An 18,070-nucleotide genomic window follows, 5' to 3' on the forward strand; every position below is an offset into this window, starting at 1 on the left:
TAGTACCAATGGCACCTTTTCCGCTGAAGTCGTCAACAAAAATAGAAACATACTATTTTTACATATTTTGGCAAAAACATGAAACATTTTTTCGAAACTTCAACCCAATTGAGGCAGATTAAGAAATTGCAAAAAAAAAAATTCAAATTTTTTATGCCCACTTTGCTCCACCAATGGCACTTTCTCTGCACTACCCATCATCGAAATAAAAAAAAAAGTTGTTTTTCGGCCCACCCTATTCTTCAAGTGTTTGTTTTATATTTTTTACATTATTTTTGTAGCTCAAGTAAAATCATGAAATTAATTTGTTGAACCATAAAACAAAGATTGCTGAAACCTTTTTTATATAAATATCACATTTTAAATGCATAACATAAAATGAATAGATTTCTATTTTTGAATCGCAAAAAAAAAAAAAAAAAACACACACACACACTAGTTAATTTGTTTCTTGATACATTTGAAATTTACAACTGTAATGAAGGAAATTACTGAAAACCTTAAGAGTTGAGATCAGTAAAATGAATTTGTAAAAAGCAATTTCAATGTTGACTGGGGAGGGAGAAAACTAATGTTTCAGTCAAAATATAATTCTTTGTTATATGTTCATTATTTTTCAATAGTTCATAATTCCGAGTGTCTTTGTAGAATGCGACTGGCCAATTCTTTATGAAATTTTTCTACCTAAAAATAAATAAAATAGTCTTGGTAAAATATTCTTTAAAATATGTATTAAAAAGTTACCTAAATACTATTGTAAAATGTATTTTTTACAAAAATTAAAATTATAATGCTTTAAAAATAAACAAGTAGAATTCAATGAGATTCTACGAACAGGGGCGGATCTAGAGGGGGGCCATGGGGGCCATGGCCCCTCCCAAAGCCTTGTGTTTGTAGAAATTTTTTTAAGGAAAATAAGAAAAAAATATTATGAGAAGATAACAAAATTTAACACATATATTTTACTGAAAAAGAAGTATAGCCCCTAATTGGGAGATAAATTATATTCCCATCCTCAAAACAAAACTTTTATTTCCAAAATTTTTCTCCATCTTTTACACCATTTCTTGATTCCAACAACAGACACTTGGACGATCTCTAAATGTTGCGGTTATCAGAGCGTACCTATTGTTCACAAGACGAAAGAGAGCCTAAATATTCGTTTTTATGGATATAATTTCGAAACTAGAAGGAGAACCCCTTTTCCCATGTCCTTTGACAAATGCCTTGATATGTAGCAAAAAATTGCATTTTAAGTCTTGGAAAAAATGTCAACGGAAACTAGCTTATCACTTAACTTGCTTAAAGCAACTTAAATAATTTTTTTCTGGGACTTCAATTACAAACGAGTTTTGATAGGACCCCCTCGTTTCCTAGTTTATATCGTGATGATAGTTTTAAATATCGTGATGATAGGTTTTTTGGAGGAGCTCACGAATCTTACATCCCTTTCTAAAATATGCATAAATATAGTTAAAAATCGGAATTTTTGGAGCCTCAAAGGCAAAATATTTCCAGGAAGGAAGGATTCTAAGCACCTTCACACTTCCTTTAACGTAAGCAAGCATTACCTAAATGTGCATTTTTAAGCTGGAAAACTGAGGAGCTAGAAGAGCACCCCTCCTCTTCTAATTTCTCAATGTATAATGACAGAATATTTTGTTTTCTAAGCTTTTTTTTTTCAAAAAGTATTTTGGGGCCATCGCCCGAAACCTGACCTTTCTCCGTACATCATCAAAAATAGACAAAATGCGTTTTTAGTTTCCTAATTTTCAAAAATTGGTCAGAAATTCAAATTTTGAAACATTTTCGAGGGAGATTCCTAAATCTACCCCCTCACCTAATGTCTCGATACCTCGAAAATTGAGTTTTTAAAACTTCATTTTAAAAAAATTTCTGGGGAGTTATCAGGGCCGAATTTCCCAATAGGCAGAGTAGGCAGCTGCCTAGGCTGTCAAGCATTTAAGGGGCGGCAAATTTGCTATTTTAAACACATTTTTTGAATTAAATTGTTATTCTTGAAAGGGGCATTCCAAGGTATTTTTGACATATATGTAGAGTCCATAATGTGACCTTTTTTGCCACAACTTTTTAACTTACTGTTTGATTAGCATATTATTTTATTTTGATCTTTTCCTACCAACACACCAGCTGAAATTAAAAAAAATTGGCAAATCAAACGGTAAATTAAAAAGTTATGGCAAATAAAGGTCACGTTACGGACTCTACATAATGTCCAAAATACCTTGGAATGCCCCGAAAGTAAAATATTAGCATTCTTTCATTTTCCACAGAGACAATTTTTTCTTGTAATTAAATAATGATTACTTTCACACATCTTATGAAAGTCAAATGTTTTTCAATCATGGTATTTGCCGAATAAAAAATTTTTTGAGAGATCACTGTGATCATTTCATCGGGGCGCCTCAGAATGTGAAACGCCATCAATTCTTCATAAGTTTGACAGTTTGAATCAGGGGAACACTTTTTTACGTTTTTTTTTTGAGTCAAGGATATTTTTTTTCTTTTAAGGGGGGAGGGGGCGGCAGATTTCAAATTTGCCTAGAGGTGGCATGGAGCTAAATTCGGCCATGAGGAGTTTGTTCAAAAATTTCGGATGGCCCCTCCCAAAACAATCGGCTGGATCCGCCACTGGTTACGAAAAGTAAGTTATGTCAAAAACTAGTCTATGATAAACAATTTATAACTAGGTATATACTGCTGTGAGAAATTAGAAGGTCAGAATTTGTGAAAAGGAGTTTTTGAGATATTTGATAAAACAGGTTTTGGATTCCATACTAACAATAGGGAAATGTTGGAATTCAATGTTTTTTTCCTGCTCTATTTTCAGCAGGAACCAAATAAGCAAGTTTGTATAGTAAAGCTAATGCATGCGGAACAATGGCCTTGACTTCAAATCCGGGAGTGATTAGTTTGAAGCAGAGTTTAAACCAGACTTTTGTTTCGGGGAGGGTTTTACCAAACATTTCTTGAGAAATAAATCTATATGATTCATCAAATTGAATTTCATTCCTACAATTAATTGATTTTTGTTACAATAGATTACTTGAAGTAGGAGGGAGAGTGCTTAAGAAGATTAACATAGGCACATGTATAAAATGGTATTTGATTTCTTGGAAAAAAAAACTCACTACATGACTTCCTTATATGCCTATTTAAATGCAAAGGAATGGAAAAAAACATCAAAATACTAGTAAAAATGCATAATTTCATTATGTTTGTACAATTATTGAAATTTTTTAAGTTAATAAAACTGGAGAAGAAACTTGGCACAAATATTAGCAAAATTTTAAAAAACTAGCCAAGTTATGGACAATATGTTGATTTTTGCTAATTCTTTGAGTCAGGATTGGAAATAGGGAAAAATCATGGTCCTAGATTGTTTTGGATTTGGAGTTCAACACTGTATATTAATTTCTTTTCATAAATTGAAGTTTTAAAATCTAATTCAAGCAATACAAATTATTCAAGTTATTTCAAGAGATTCAAGGAAAATAAGACTAATATTTACAATACATAGAAAAGAAATTTTGAGACAGGCTGCTTTTTGAAAGAATGCTGTAGCCTCAGCATTGCATTAAAAAAAAACATGCTAAACAACAAGTTACCTTGTAACCATACTCTTTTAACTTCTTTTCTCGTTTTTTTAATGACCCATCAACAGAGTTGCTGTCCTCCTTCTCAGTTTCCAGAGAACTTAACATCTTAAACTTTTTTATTTTGTGTTCAAAATGATGGAGCTCACCCTGCAAATATTTTCATGATTAGTAACTTTTTGACAGTTATTTATATAAATAAAACAGGATATGTGTGTATATGTTTCCCTATACAAATGCAGTTTTTGTTGGATCTGGACCAAATTTGGCACGGATATACTTGCGCATCAGAGTAGGAATGTAGGGGGTTTTTGAACGCCTAAAAAGAACCAAACCATTTGAATTTAAATTTAGGACCCGAAAAAGGCATTAAATGGCTCTTTCTACACGCAATTAATAATCCGATTTTCTTAATTCAAGCCCCATTTGAAAGCCCGCGGAAAAACCCCTAAAACTGATTTACTTCCTTCAAATTAAAAAAAAAACAAGGCAGTAAAATCACCAGGAAAAAAGTTGCATTTTTAAACCTAATGGAACATCAAAATCAAATCGGAAATTTATGGTTTGCCGACAAGCTTAGTTTAAATTAACGTGAAGAAAAATATCATGCCATTTTTCTCCCTTGACTGTGAACAAATAAAAATATTGATTTTACCCCTTTGAGGAAAAATTTGACCCTTTTGATTTTTTTTCTACAGCCAGCAGAAGATAATCAAGGATTTCAGTTGTATCAACAGAGAGTTGCGTTTAATTTGTTCGGGACTTTCAGATTTGCTGTTAACAAAATTTAAAAATCATTATTTTGACAGGAAATTTGACATTTTCGTTTTTCTTTCCCTAATTGTTGAACACGCATCACTTAACATAGCTTTTATTTTTGAGGTGGACCGTGCACAGCCGGGTGACACAGCTAGTTATAAAAAAAAAGTGCTGTATGCTTAGCCAGGGTCAGCACTGCTTATTTCAAATTGCTAGCCAACAAATTAGCCAAATTTTAAAAGTGTTCACCAAACTTTAAAAATCATTGCCAAAGACTTTATTTTGAAAATTTTAATTGACTTTTTAAATTATTTCTCCTTTGTCTTAATAAACTTTAATCAGGAAACAAAATATTAAAATATACAATGCAAATCCTTGTATTTTAAATATGCAGTATACACTTAAGTTGAAAAAACACTTAATGATAATGCATAAGACACTGATTTCTCTTTTATAATTTTTTTGTGGAAATTCTTGAAAATTTTACCTGCACCAATACTTTTAACAAATCAGAGTTTCTTTCCCCCAATTCACGAGTTTATCGCATTTGTCGTATGCTTAGAGCAAACCCTGCTCAGTTTACTAAATTGGTTTGGGCCAACCTGAGATGATAATGCCAGGTAGGCCCAGAATATACAGCCAATAGTGGCTAGTTACCATGCTGCAGTGTTTTCCGTTTAGCTTTTGAGCTTTAATGTACCCATGAATGAAAATTATTTATCCACACTACAGATCATGTACAAAATGAGCTTTCAGCTATTTGTGCACAAATCCACCACCTCATTAAATATTAAGGAGATTATTTTTAGGAAGTTGGGTATGTATAAAAGCAAATGCCTTCATTTGCAGAATGTAAAACTCACTTCTCTTATTTTTGAATAAGACTAAGTATGAACGATATTCATAAAAAATATTTCTGGGAACATGAATTGTTTTGCTGATGATGTCAAAGTTATGGGGATTGTAGAAAATGAAGAACAAGCAAATCAGATGCAAGAGGATCTAGATCATATTATGGCATGGGCATACGGAATGAGCTAGATCATTATGGAATGGGTTAGATCATATTACGATAAATGGGGTATGGCTGTTAATGTTTGGAAATGTCAAGTGCTATATTTAGGGCATGGAAATAAGTGTACAAGTTATTATTTGCAAGATTCAATCATTAGTCAAGCAGAAAAAGTCACTGATCTAGGCGCCTTAATAAGTCAGGATTTAAAGTTGAGTCAACTGTGTAGCATAGCTAGTAACAAAGCCAATAAGATGCTTGGGTTTATCAATAGATCTACTTCAAACAAATCTAAAGAAATACACCGCCAGCTCAGTCAATTCCAGCCGAGGACTGCAGTTTCGTGCTTATTAGCACTCATCAGCCCGGCATAGGAGTGACTGAGCTGGAGGTGGAAAATCACTTAAAGAAGCCAAGAGTGCCAAACTGACTGGTAGCTAATACAGAATTAGCACTTGTATTTCTGCCATAGCCCTGACTATTGGGTGGTAACCTACTGAAGAAATCTAAAGAAGTTTTTCTGCCCTTATATGGAAGTTTAGTAAGACCTCATTTGGAGTATGCTGTTCAGTTTTGGTCTCCTTATCTTAAGAAAGATATTAATGTATTGGAAAGGTTTCAAAGGCGGGCTACAAGGCTAATAAATAGACTTTCTCATTTAGACTACGATTCCAGGCTTAGAATGCTAAAAATGTACAGTCTTGAGCAAAGAAGAGACCGAGAGGACATGATTCAGTTGTTTAAATTTATTAAAATGAAAAATGTTACGGGGCTAAAGTTAAGCACTGAAAACAGGACAAGGGGTCATTGTTTTAAGCTATTTAAATCTGTGGCTAACATAGATATTAGGAAAAATTATTATTTTAGCAGGGTAGTGGAACCCTGAAACAGCTTACCAGAAGAGGTGGTAATGAGCAAAGGAGTAGATAGTTTTAAGAGGGCCATTGATCTTCACTGGGGATTGTAAATTGACTAGGACCAGCCTAGCTGGGTCCAGAGCCTGTTGCTGGTCGTCTATTTGTATTTGAAATGAAATGATGGAGAGGAGGGCTCAGTAGAGCCAAGCACTGCGACCAAAGGTCTATTGTACTAAAAAGTAAGGTTTTCATGTGTTAAACACATGGTGAAATAATAATTTTTCTGATAACTTTACAGAAAATTCACACCTAGCCTGTATTGTTTACATAACAAATAACATTAAAAAAATCTTTTGAGGACTGAAACAATATATTGAAGGCAGTTAACAATACATCAATTATATTTTTTAATGTTTTTCCTTGTAAAGTTTGTGGAAGCTTTTCTCCAATCCAAATGGAAAACTGAATGATAATTGTAAAACCCCCATTTAACTTAAACATCTCTATGAAGCTTTGCATACTTAAATTTTAAAAGTACTGTATTGTAACACAGTGATTGCTGCTTATATAAATCGCATTTGTTCTAAACAGTTTTGATTCCATAAAACGGCTAATTCAATAAAACTGGATTATTCTGTTTTTAACAATTTGATTCATTAAAGCAGTTTATTCAACTAACCACTCATTCAATTAGCCGGCATCCACTGTACTGTAATATTCAAGGGAGATTTGTAATTAAATCAAAATCAATGTTTCTCTAACCATAGTAAGCATTAAGTTTTCTTATTTTCTGTTAAATTATTCTGCTTTGTTGAGATTTGCCAAAACACTTTTGCATAGCTCAGGTTTCTCTTTACAATATATTTACTGTAAAATCCATCTAATGCGGACACAAACGGGACAAATTTTTTTGTCCGCAGGACAGGGGTTTAACAATGTTATTTGCCTCGGAATTAAAAATTGTCCGCATAAGAGAGGCGCCCGCCTTTGAGGGGTGTCTGTTAAGAGGGGTTTTACTGTATTTATTACAAGAAAAATTTTAAGAAATGTCATAAAGTTTAAAGCCATATTTATTTTGCCAGGAACATAATACCACATCAAAATGTATCTAAAGATCAAGACGAAAATGATTCAAAGTGTTACTTTGTTGAAGAAATTGCTAATGAACTGTTTGGATTCTTACACAGGGCGAATCCAAACCCTTGAGCAAAATTTTAAGGGGTGATAGTACACATCGGGACAAACAATATTAAATAAAAACTAAGTGTCCCAAACATCTTTCGTAAGAGATAGGCAACATTACAGTCTTGTGTCAAAAATTTTAAATGATAATAAAAAAAAATGGGTTGATTCGCTTGCGGTTTTTACGAAAATTATTATTTGTGCGAGTATTTTCTTTAAAATAAATTTTAAAGATAAAAGTTCAAAAAATGCATGGGTGTACTTCTGACTACTTAATTACTCCCAACGATTCAGATATTGAGCTCAAAATTTAAGTTTAAGTCTTTGCTTTTGAAATCAGATCTTAATGAGATGTAAAAAATTGTATTAAAAAATAGTGGTTCATTACTCCAAAGTCTAAAACCCCTTTAATCGGCATTTTTTGAACTTAACCCTTCAAAATTTATTTTCGAGAAAATACTGACATAAAAAATAATTTTAGCCAAAACCACAAATGAAGCAACAATGTTTTTGTTTTTTTATGATAATTTTAAATTTTGAATCCTGAACTGTAATGACGCCTATCTCCTTTGGAAGACGCCTGAGATCCTTAGTTTTTAATTTAATATTGTTTGTTTTGAGGTGTACGACCCCCTCCCCCTAAACTTTTGCTCAGAGTTTATATTCACCCTGTATATTTCACACAACCAATAAATGCTAAAATAAAATAATTTTAATATCAGTATTTACCCTCAAACTTTCTAACTCTTCAGGCGAAAAACTTGCATTTTTGGCCATTTCCCATAAACTATTTACTTGAGGTTCTTCAAACTCCATGTTCTTATAATTTTGTATTATTTTGCTATTCAGATAATCATATCCTGCTTTCAAATCAGCATGCTTCTCTTTTAATACCTGATGAGGATTATCAGTTTTATAGATTTTCTCCTTTTCTTCTGCATAGATTACATGTTCTACTTTATTTACAGTGTTATCTACAAGAGGAAATAAATACAATAAATTAAATAAAGTTCAGTATTGACATAATTTGCTTGTGTTATGTAAAAACATTAGAAAAAAAATATGAGAATAAAATCTAAACTATCAACACTAAAATAAACATGTTTTAGTTTTATTAATTGTAACTTTTGAGGAGCAGGGAGTGTATGTTTAAAATGATTAAAAATAAATAAACCATAATATTTCATTCTCCTGAACAGATTCGCAGTTTTGAAAAGAAATTTTAATCTGAGGGATTAGTTGTGTCAAACTGAGGAATAATAGAAATACAGTATAAACAATAAACCAGAAATCTACTTTTTGACAAATCAAAAGTATGAGAAGATTTTCAAAATAATTCAATTTCACTTTAGCTTAAAGAAATCTACTGTAGCTGGTGAAATTTATTTCATGATTTTTTTTAAATTGCAGAATAGAGAGATGGACTGTATCACAGAACGACTCCTTCAAGATGCATGACATAAAAAATAGTACAAAAATATTTGTAGTTTGGATTTATACGCCAGTCACAAAATTCTATTTCTTCAGGAATATATGTGAGAAAAATTTAACATTGAACTCCAGATTGTGAAAAATTCAAATTTCTGACTCAACAATTTTCCCCACAAAATGAAGACTTATATTATAAATAATAAACATTATCAATATCAAATATTACCTATACTTTTTTCCAAAATAATAATTCTAAATTGGTGCAATCGTGATTTAACACTACACATACTAATCACACTGAAATTAAAGAACATTTTTTAAAAATGACTTTTTTTTTGTTTCAAAATGACAATTTTTAAATTGAGGACGTGGTTATATTCTGAGGCAGGTGTTATTTGGGATCATTAAGCTTTATTTATAAATCTTTGTAATCCCAAGTTCAGTTAATTCAATTAATTTAAGTTCAATTAATTTCAGTTTTGGTCTCCTTATCGGAAGAAAGATATTTCTTTATTGGAGAGGGTTCAAAGAAGGGCTACTAGGCTAGTAAGGGGACTTTGAGATTTAGATTATGATACCAAACTCATCAGGCTTAATATGTATAGCCTCAAGAAAAGGAGAAACAGAGGCGACATGATTCAGTTGTTTAAATTTATCAGTATAAAAGATGTTAATGGGTTAAATTTTTTCATGGAAAGCAGGAAGAGGATTAATTGTTTCAAGCTATTCAAATCTCAGGCCAATCGGGAAATAAGGAAAAATTATAATAAGGGTTGTGGGCACTTGGAACAGCTTTCCAGCAGAGGCTGTAATGAGTAAAGAGTTGGATAGCTTTAAGAGGACCATTGATCTTCATTGAGGACTAATGAACTGAATAGGAGCAGCCTAAATGGGCCCAGAGCATGTTGCTGGTCGTCACATTTGTATTTGTATAATTTTATGCCAGAAATTCCTCATGAAAATTTTCTTCAGACTTCTTTTGAGCAGTGGTGTTCTCATAGGGTATATTCCATATGCGCTGTATACTCTCAAACACTTTTTAGACACATAGCGTATACCCTCAAGCTTCATAAATTTTCATATTATGACGTATTATGTATATGATCACATACACAACTTGTGCATAATGGATTACTGAGAATATACCCTCAGAAAAATTGATGGGAACATCATTGCATTTGAGAAGCAGTTTAAGGAATCAAAATGAGAATTTTAACATAGACTTTAAAAGATCATTACACTTTCTCAGTGTATTACTTATACTCAATTTCAAAGGAAAATTTTAAAAGTACACAATAAAAATAGGAATAGAACAGTAAAAATGTGAGCTGTTCTTTTTATACATTTACAAAATTCAAGTTTTTGACATTTTGTAAAACACACACACACATACAAAGTAAAAAAAAAAGTAAAACATGTATATGAAAAACAGTTACCATCAGTATTTTTATCATGAAGTTGATTAATAATTCCATAATATTGATCTATTTTGTTTTGATGATGTTGAAATTCTTCTTTTAATGTTCTCAATTCCTCCTCTGAAAATAATGAATTGAAAATATCAGTAATGAAAGATGATGCATACTCCCAAAAATACCGCAAATAAGATTTCTGTCTCTCCAATTGGATACATTGATATTTATTTAAGCTGAACAGACTGAAGTTGACAGATATTTCAATTGTTTTTACAGTCAAAAAATGGAAATTCTATTTTTACCAGAGAATCCTTGTTTTTCTGCCTTTAACCAAAGTTTATTCAATTTCTTGTCTTTGAATATACTTTTCATTTCTGCATCATTTTCATCTGGTTTAAAAACAGTGGCTTCACCTTGTAAAGCTTCAAAATCGGACATTAAGTTGTATTTTTCTAGTATTGCTATAAAATAGAAAAAAAGATACTTGTATCAAATTTAATTTCAGGCATTTACAATAATACACACAAAATTATACTTCAATTTTTCAAGGAGTAAAACTATCAACTTAGGAGTATGTAACAATGTAAGAGTATAAAAGTTAAATAAAAATTTCCAAAGCAAAACGTTAAAAATATATTTAAAAATTACAGTTGAATTTGTGGAACCAGAAAAATTATTTCTATATGTAGAATTTTTTTTAAAACAACAATACACTTGTATGAAGATGAGTGAGCAGTTCTCAAAAGGTGGGAGCAAACACAGACCTTGACTTTGAAGCTTCAACACCAAATAACTTTCATTTTAATTAACTCAAAAATTTTTGAGTTAGATTATAATACTGTACAGAGGCAAGAATTGACATAAATTATGAAAAAATTGCTCTTCAAATGCCCTTAAAAAAATATTTTCTTTGCTAAAAGGCACAATTTTGGACATACCAAAACGTTAACTGAGCAAATGTACCATTAAAAAAAAAATTTAATTATTTCCATACGTTTCAAAAAAAAATTAAAGTTATGAATCTTACACTGAATAATTTTTTGTTAATATTTTACACAAATAATAAAAGTAAAGACAGATTATTTACTTTGTAAACGATTTTAGAAAATAGTAAGTTTGAAATTAGATGTATGTCCAAAAGTTACGATCTTTACAATGCTATTATTCGAGAACTAAGTATATGATGTTTTCGTTTTAAAGGTATTTATCGATCATGAGAATCAATTTTTAATTGTTTAAAAGTGTTTTCATACGCTTTTATGCAGTATCTTAGAAGAAAAATAATTTTTCTTAAACATACATGTGAGATGTCCAGATGGCGTTACGATCTTGACGCCGATAATTCTGTCCGTTTATTCATACTTTTTGATCATCCACTGTCTTCTAACCTCAATAAAAAAGGTTATTATAATGTTATCTTCCTTAATCCATTGGTATTTTGCATAATTAATACGTTACACATTGAACAATACATAAATTACAGTATAAACATGGCTGGTTATGATCGAACGAAAGCCATTTTGCGCTAAAATCGCCAAGTAAACTCCGTTGGCGACAACACAGTGTACGATAAGCTAAAGGTTACCAGAGGGGAATTCCAGTTTGACATGTAGTTTTTCGTCAGCTGCAACAGTTTTGGTGACTTTATCACCTGCGCTAGCAATTTTTCCCCCCCGCTTTTATTATTTTAGAATTTTTTCTTCTCTTTCTTTTCGAAACATAATTCAACGATCTCCAAATAGAAATACAAATTTCTTTTTTCAATAATTATTTTTAAACATCGTTTTAATTTTTATGACATTAAAAAAAATATTCATTTATAAAACTGATGTCACTTTTTACATTTGTATTATTTTTAATTTGAAGCTTTTTTTTACCTTTCATCAACTTTTTCAAAATCATTCCAAAACTTTATTATATGTAAAGAGCAGTATGTATAGCCATTCAAGTACTTGATTAATATCCTCTTTATTATTAAATTGCAAAATTCAAAAAGTAGTAAATAAAATTTTTATTGGAAAAGTTAAAAATCAGATTAACAATTGTCAAAAATGGTGAAACTTACATTAAGATGATGTCCAAAATCCGTTACCTACAGGACAACAATGTCCAAAATCTGTTACCTACAGACTGCTGATTTAATTTGCTAATTAACAATTTTTACAAATGCCTGCTGTCTTTTCATGTTCATATATTGTGTTCTAGGTATGCACACTATAGAATAAAAGCAAAATTGATGTCAAATTTGAAAATTTTTGAAATTGCTCAAAGTTAACTTTTTTGTTCCCACCTTTTGAGAACTGCCCGAGTAAAAAAAGAACTTGAGCCCATATTACACCTTTTTCACCAATGGTTGACCCGGAAATTGGTACATAACAGGAAGAAATAAATACACAGGAACCAAGTGAAAATGGCTGCATGAACATCTTGAAGTTTGAAAAGCAAGGGCGGATCCAGAAAATATTCAAGGAGGGGGCGATAGCTTTTCACACTTTACCCTTTGAAACTTCTATTTCTAAAAATTTTCGAAGAAATGCACTGAACCCCTCGCTTACCTATCTATAATATTATCTAAGACTGTCTAAAATTGAGATTTTGGTACTTCAATTTTGAAAAATTTCCTGTAGAAAGTACTGGTCTCTATCCCCACAGCAAAAAGAGATGTAGTACGATTGCATTTTAAAGACTTCAATTCCGGAAGAATTCCGGGAAAGAGCTCCCTTTCTTCTAACACCATCAAATATTATGTAAAATTTCGATTTTGAAACTATAGTATTGAAAATATACATGAGGAAATTTCCTGTCTCTTGGCTCAAGGAGGGGACGATTGCCCCTCCCTTGTATCCGTCCTTGTTGAAAAGTCTTATTTTCTTAATATGATTTAATATCACATATGATAACATCACATATGATCTTTACAGTGATCAGTGATCATACTCTCTACATATGATCTCTCTAATATCACATATGATCTAACCATTTTTAGCGTGTAAAATAAGCAAATGGCCAGGAAAGACAAAACCAAATGAATGAGTCCAGCAGAGAGAAATATTCCCAGCACATTAAAATGATAGTTTCCTACTGAAATCTGCAAATTGTTTTCATGATTACAGTAGTTCCAAAAAAAAAAAAACGGCTAGAAGCATTTCTATTGTTAAGGTTGCCAAAATGTTACAGATAGTACAATGTGTCTTTTGGAGAACAAATGTTCTGTTGACTGTTTTCACAGATTGTTTCAGCTGAAATAGGTTACATGTAACTAATTCATTTCATTTCTATGATAAAGTTACAATGGTCTCAAAAAAAAAAAAAAAAAATGTACATGTTGTCTATATTATTTTCAAAATACTTTTTATAAAGAGTCACACGATGCTAGTTCTGTAGATGAGGAAAAAAATATTGGGGGGGGGGGGGATTCACTTTGCAATTTGGAGGGCGAGGGGGCTCACCAAAGGAAAAGTTGGTTTAAAACCAATTTACATTACATTTGCATTATTTTCACAATCAAAAACCAAATAATTTGGGGGGAGACATCTCCCTGCCTAACCCCCTTCCAACTACAGCACTCCATGACTGATGCTCTTGTCACAAGAACATCATGTAAAAACATTTGGAAGTTCTATCAAGCACAAAATGGGGAACATATAGATGAAAAGATATCTGACAAAAGTTTTTCTTTTGTCAGAAGTCTTTTCATGCATAAGCTTGCATCTTTTGCATTGGAAAAAGGGGTTCCTTGTAACCGTGAAACGTGTGTTTCAGGGTTACTTCCCTCTTTTGCTTTTCAGCAGACAGATATTTATTTATTTATTTGTTATTTATGGGCACTGATTATTAGATTAAGATTAGTGACCAGTTCAGCCTAGGAGACTACTAGTCATTTCACTCTTTCATATTTGCATTTAATTCAACTCTTAAAATAAATTTTGAGATAATAATCCTCAAAGTTATTTAATACAAACCTTTAAAACTTGCTTGTATGAGAGACTCTTTTAAACCACTTTTATCAAGACCTTTGGATTTTTCCATTTTAAAGGACAATTCTTCTTTATCTTGAAATTTTAAGTCTGTATAAAGAAGTTTCAACTTCTCAGGGCTGATTTTCTAAAATATGAAAGTAGCAATTATGTTAGCATGGTGAAATGTCAAGAAAAAGTACATGATTTCATGGCTCTTACAGACAAGTTTCTGAATGATGATATTTAGCTCGTTTAAAATTGGATCTAGCAGTTTGCCACTCATTTGGTGCTGAACTGAACAAAAAATATTGAAAAAAAAAAGGTTTTGATATGTACATTTTAAAATTAAAACATATTTTTTTCTTTTTAATTTTAATTGCATAACCTAAATCTAAGGTAAGTAATCTAGAATTATGTGTTAAAGACCAGGGGTAGGCAAGTAATTTTAGCTGCGGTCCAGACACTTTTGAAATTTTTTATCATAGTTTTATATTGATCACTAAAAACTAAAATCAGTCTAGCAATTATATCTCAAACACTAAAAAAAAATAATAAAAGTTTCTTTAAAAAATGTTATTGCCTATATAAAATTATTTTTTGCAAATTTATTTGTGTAATTTCAACTTTAAAAACATTTTTGGTGGTCCAGCTTTTGACCTTCTGTGGTATAATATTGTATTGTATGGCGCTTTTACAACTTTTTAAACATGGAAATTTTTTGAATGCAGACAGGTGAAAATCTTCAAAGACCAATCAAAATTGTACAACACGGACCAGTGGCATGTAAAAAAGTTTTTGAATATGATTTCCTGCATGCATAGGCGGATTTAGACCAAAATATTTGGGGGTGCAAGAATAACAGGAAACTGGGGGGGGGGGGGTATTCCCGGAATAACACGGCAGTAGCGAAATCAGAAAATAATTTTTGGGCGGGACACACTTTTAAGTCTAAAAAACGCGATGTAAACGGTATTTAGTAAGATTAGGGGATGGGCAATTCTTAACATTTCAAACTGCAGAAAAAGTCTTAAACGAAAGTCGATATTAGAAGCAATGGGTGAATCCAGCTACTGTTTTGGAATGGGATTATGCCCCAGAAAAAATTTGAAATAGTAGTTTTGAAAACACAGTTTTACAGTTCTTGATGATATTTTAGGGGCAAGAAAGGTATGTGTGGCTCCAAGGCTATTTTTAGAAATTTTAGTCTTATAAATGTGATTTTAGTCCATATTTATAGTTTGGGAAAGGAATGAGACTCATAGACTGTCTCCAATCGATTTTTTGAAAAGCAAATAGAAATACATATCCCCTCCCCTCCCTCACGCCACCTCTTTTACTTTTCATAATTGAAGTTCCAAAAATGTTACGGAGACAATTTTTGATGCTGGACCGGGTGTTCTGGAGCTCTCCCCTGGAAAATTTTCGAAATTGAAGTCCTAAAAATGAAGTTCTTCTGCAATACTCCATGGTATTAAAAAAAAGGATTCTCCCACTTAAATATTTCGAAATAGTTTTCAAAACCAAAATATTAACACTTTTTGATTATATTAGAGTAAAGGGGTCGGAGGCCCTTGTTCGAATATTTTTCAAAATTAAAGTCTTAAACACATGAGTGTAAGACCATATTTGGTAACGTTAGGGACACTGCAGTTTTTCAAAACTGAAGCTCCAAAAACGTAATTTTTTTAAACAATTTTCTATGTATTTAGGTGATTAGAAGATCTTCCTTGGAATTTTTACGAAAGTGAAGCCCAAGAAACGAAATTTGAGGTACTCTGTAATAACTTTGACTGGAGAAAGGGTTTTGGAGAAGAAAAATTTTGAGGACTAATAGAAAAAATGAAAACGAAATAGAAAAAATGAAAAAAAAAAATGGGAGGGGGAGATATGAAAGAAAGAGGTTTGTGCAAGGAGGGGGGAGGAAGCACACAATTCGCTGCCTATAATCTGAAGCAGTTGAAAAATTTAAATGTCAATATTTCTTTTTGAAAGAAATTAAGATTTGTTCTCAACATTCTTTTTTTTCGTAAAATAACTGCGTTTTCTCAAAATGAGATCTTTTCTTCTCTTCAATAATAAAGAATATATTTTTAAAAACATCCACTCAGCATTTTGTGGGGAGGATCACCAGTCTTGTGCCTCCTCCCCCCTGGATGCACCACTGATGCAAAATGTCCGGGAGTCCTCCTTCAAAAATTTTTGAAGTTTCTTGCAATATCCATGGTTTTTTTTTTTTTTTTTTTGGACTTCATTAGCCATTATTGTTCCAAAATAGAAGAATTGGTATTGATATACGAATAAATACCCAATTACAGAACATGCAATTATTCTATACAATAACACAGCATTGAACAATAAATTGTTTGAGAAGTGTCTTTATTTGCATAAAATTATTTAAGTTTTTTTTTTCCAAATGGATAAAATTACTTTAATTCTTAATATGAGTACAGTTATGTTTTTCTTGTACTAGCGACGTGTGGTGATATACTGGATTCAAGTAAATATACTAGTATAGCAGCTATGATTTTTTTCCCTCAACTGCGTTTCTGAGGGAAATATACTAAACTAATTTTTTTCAAAACCGAACCAAAAATTTTGGGGGTGCGGCGCACCCCCTGGCACCCCCGTAAATCCGCCTATGCCTGCATGATTTTTGAAGAAAGAAGGGGTTTACTGATGACCTCTTTACAATGTTACTGGAGACCACTAAATTGAGCCTTTACTGTGTTTTTCACAAATTACTATCAATTACATAGGTTTTTACATTTAAATTTCAGCCATGAGTCTTTAGTGCTGTAATTAGGACATCAAACTCGGGATTGGAGAAAGTCTCTGGTTCAGTTCTCATGATGCCAAAACACCCATCAAATACAAAGTATATGCTTGTTAAATCTGGGGTTCTGAAAGTCCTGTGATGGATCAGCAGAAACCATGAGTGCTGAGTTACCATGACAGTTGACTCTGACCTGGGGACTTTCCCTCCCCTTTAGAACTATGCCTGAATTGTGAAGGTAGTACAGCCATCTATTTACAGAAAATGCAACCTCAAAGACAACAGTACTATTGTGCCTCGTCTCGCAGCATTGGTAACGTCAGGAGCTTTGCTTTAAAAACCTAAAAGAAAAATCTTTTTCTGTATTTCCCTTTCAACCATATTTCTAAACAATTTACTTGTAGCAAATTATGAATTCTACTATTAACTCTGAGCATATCTTAAAAGAATTCTCACTCGTTTTATTAGAGTAAGCTACTTTCTACATTGTAAAATCAAAATTAACTTTGAAAAATCTATTAAATAAAATGAGCCTTCTGTTCTTTAATACCGAACTGACTATTTAGTCCAGATTTAACAATACTCATATAATATAATATATCTTACTTTCACGGCTTTTTCCCAAACTAAATTCAGTTTTTGCATTCTAAATGGTTTATCCAAACCTATTAACTTTTGATAATCGAGAGCATTTGATTCTTTAGAATATTTGTGACAAAGACATGGAACAAATAAAAGAAATGCTGATATAAAATGGTGTAACTTCATTATTACAGACACATTAACTAACACTAGTAAATAGGAGATTCACCCTCACAATGCTTTTTGAAAGGTGTGTAAATATTTACATTCTGCAAAATGTAACACGGCCTTCTGGGATAGAATATAATGTAGGGTTGCGTTCACTCATTGCGTTCGATGAGTGACCGGCAGAACGCATCGGTTAAAATAATGACGTCACCTCCAATGCTTTAGCATTAGCTGACGTCACTAGCTGTCACGTGACAATCAACCGGTAGCTACCGGTTGAGCTCGTCGAACGTAAGCTAGGCCTGATGGAGGTGA

At 31.9% G+C, this 18,070-nt stretch overlaps 1 protein-coding gene across 1 annotated transcript; it reads right to left on the reverse strand.

The window, feature by feature from the left end:
* Window positions 1-428: 428 nt before the first annotated feature.
* On the reverse strand, window positions 429-17,824 carry LOC129219764 (alpha-2-macroglobulin receptor-associated protein-like). The gene is made up of 7 exons (XM_054854063.1): window positions 17,612-17,824; window positions 14,236-14,377; window positions 10,576-10,734; window positions 10,295-10,396; window positions 8,157-8,401; window positions 3,630-3,767; window positions 429-684 (listed from the first exon to the last, which is right to left on the reverse strand). The coding sequence occupies exons 1-7, from the start codon at window positions 17,771-17,773 to the stop codon at window positions 625-627; spliced, it is 1,008 nt and encodes a 335-aa protein (XP_054710038.1). The 5' UTR covers window positions 17,774-17,824; the 3' UTR covers window positions 429-624.
* Window positions 17,825-18,070: the final 246 nt, after the last annotated feature.

This window comes from Uloborus diversus, chromosome 4, assembly GCF_026930045.1.
Source record: "Uloborus diversus isolate 005 chromosome 4, Udiv.v.3.1, whole genome shotgun sequence".
Taxonomy (NCBI): domain Eukaryota; kingdom Metazoa; phylum Arthropoda; class Arachnida; order Araneae; family Uloboridae; genus Uloborus; species Uloborus diversus.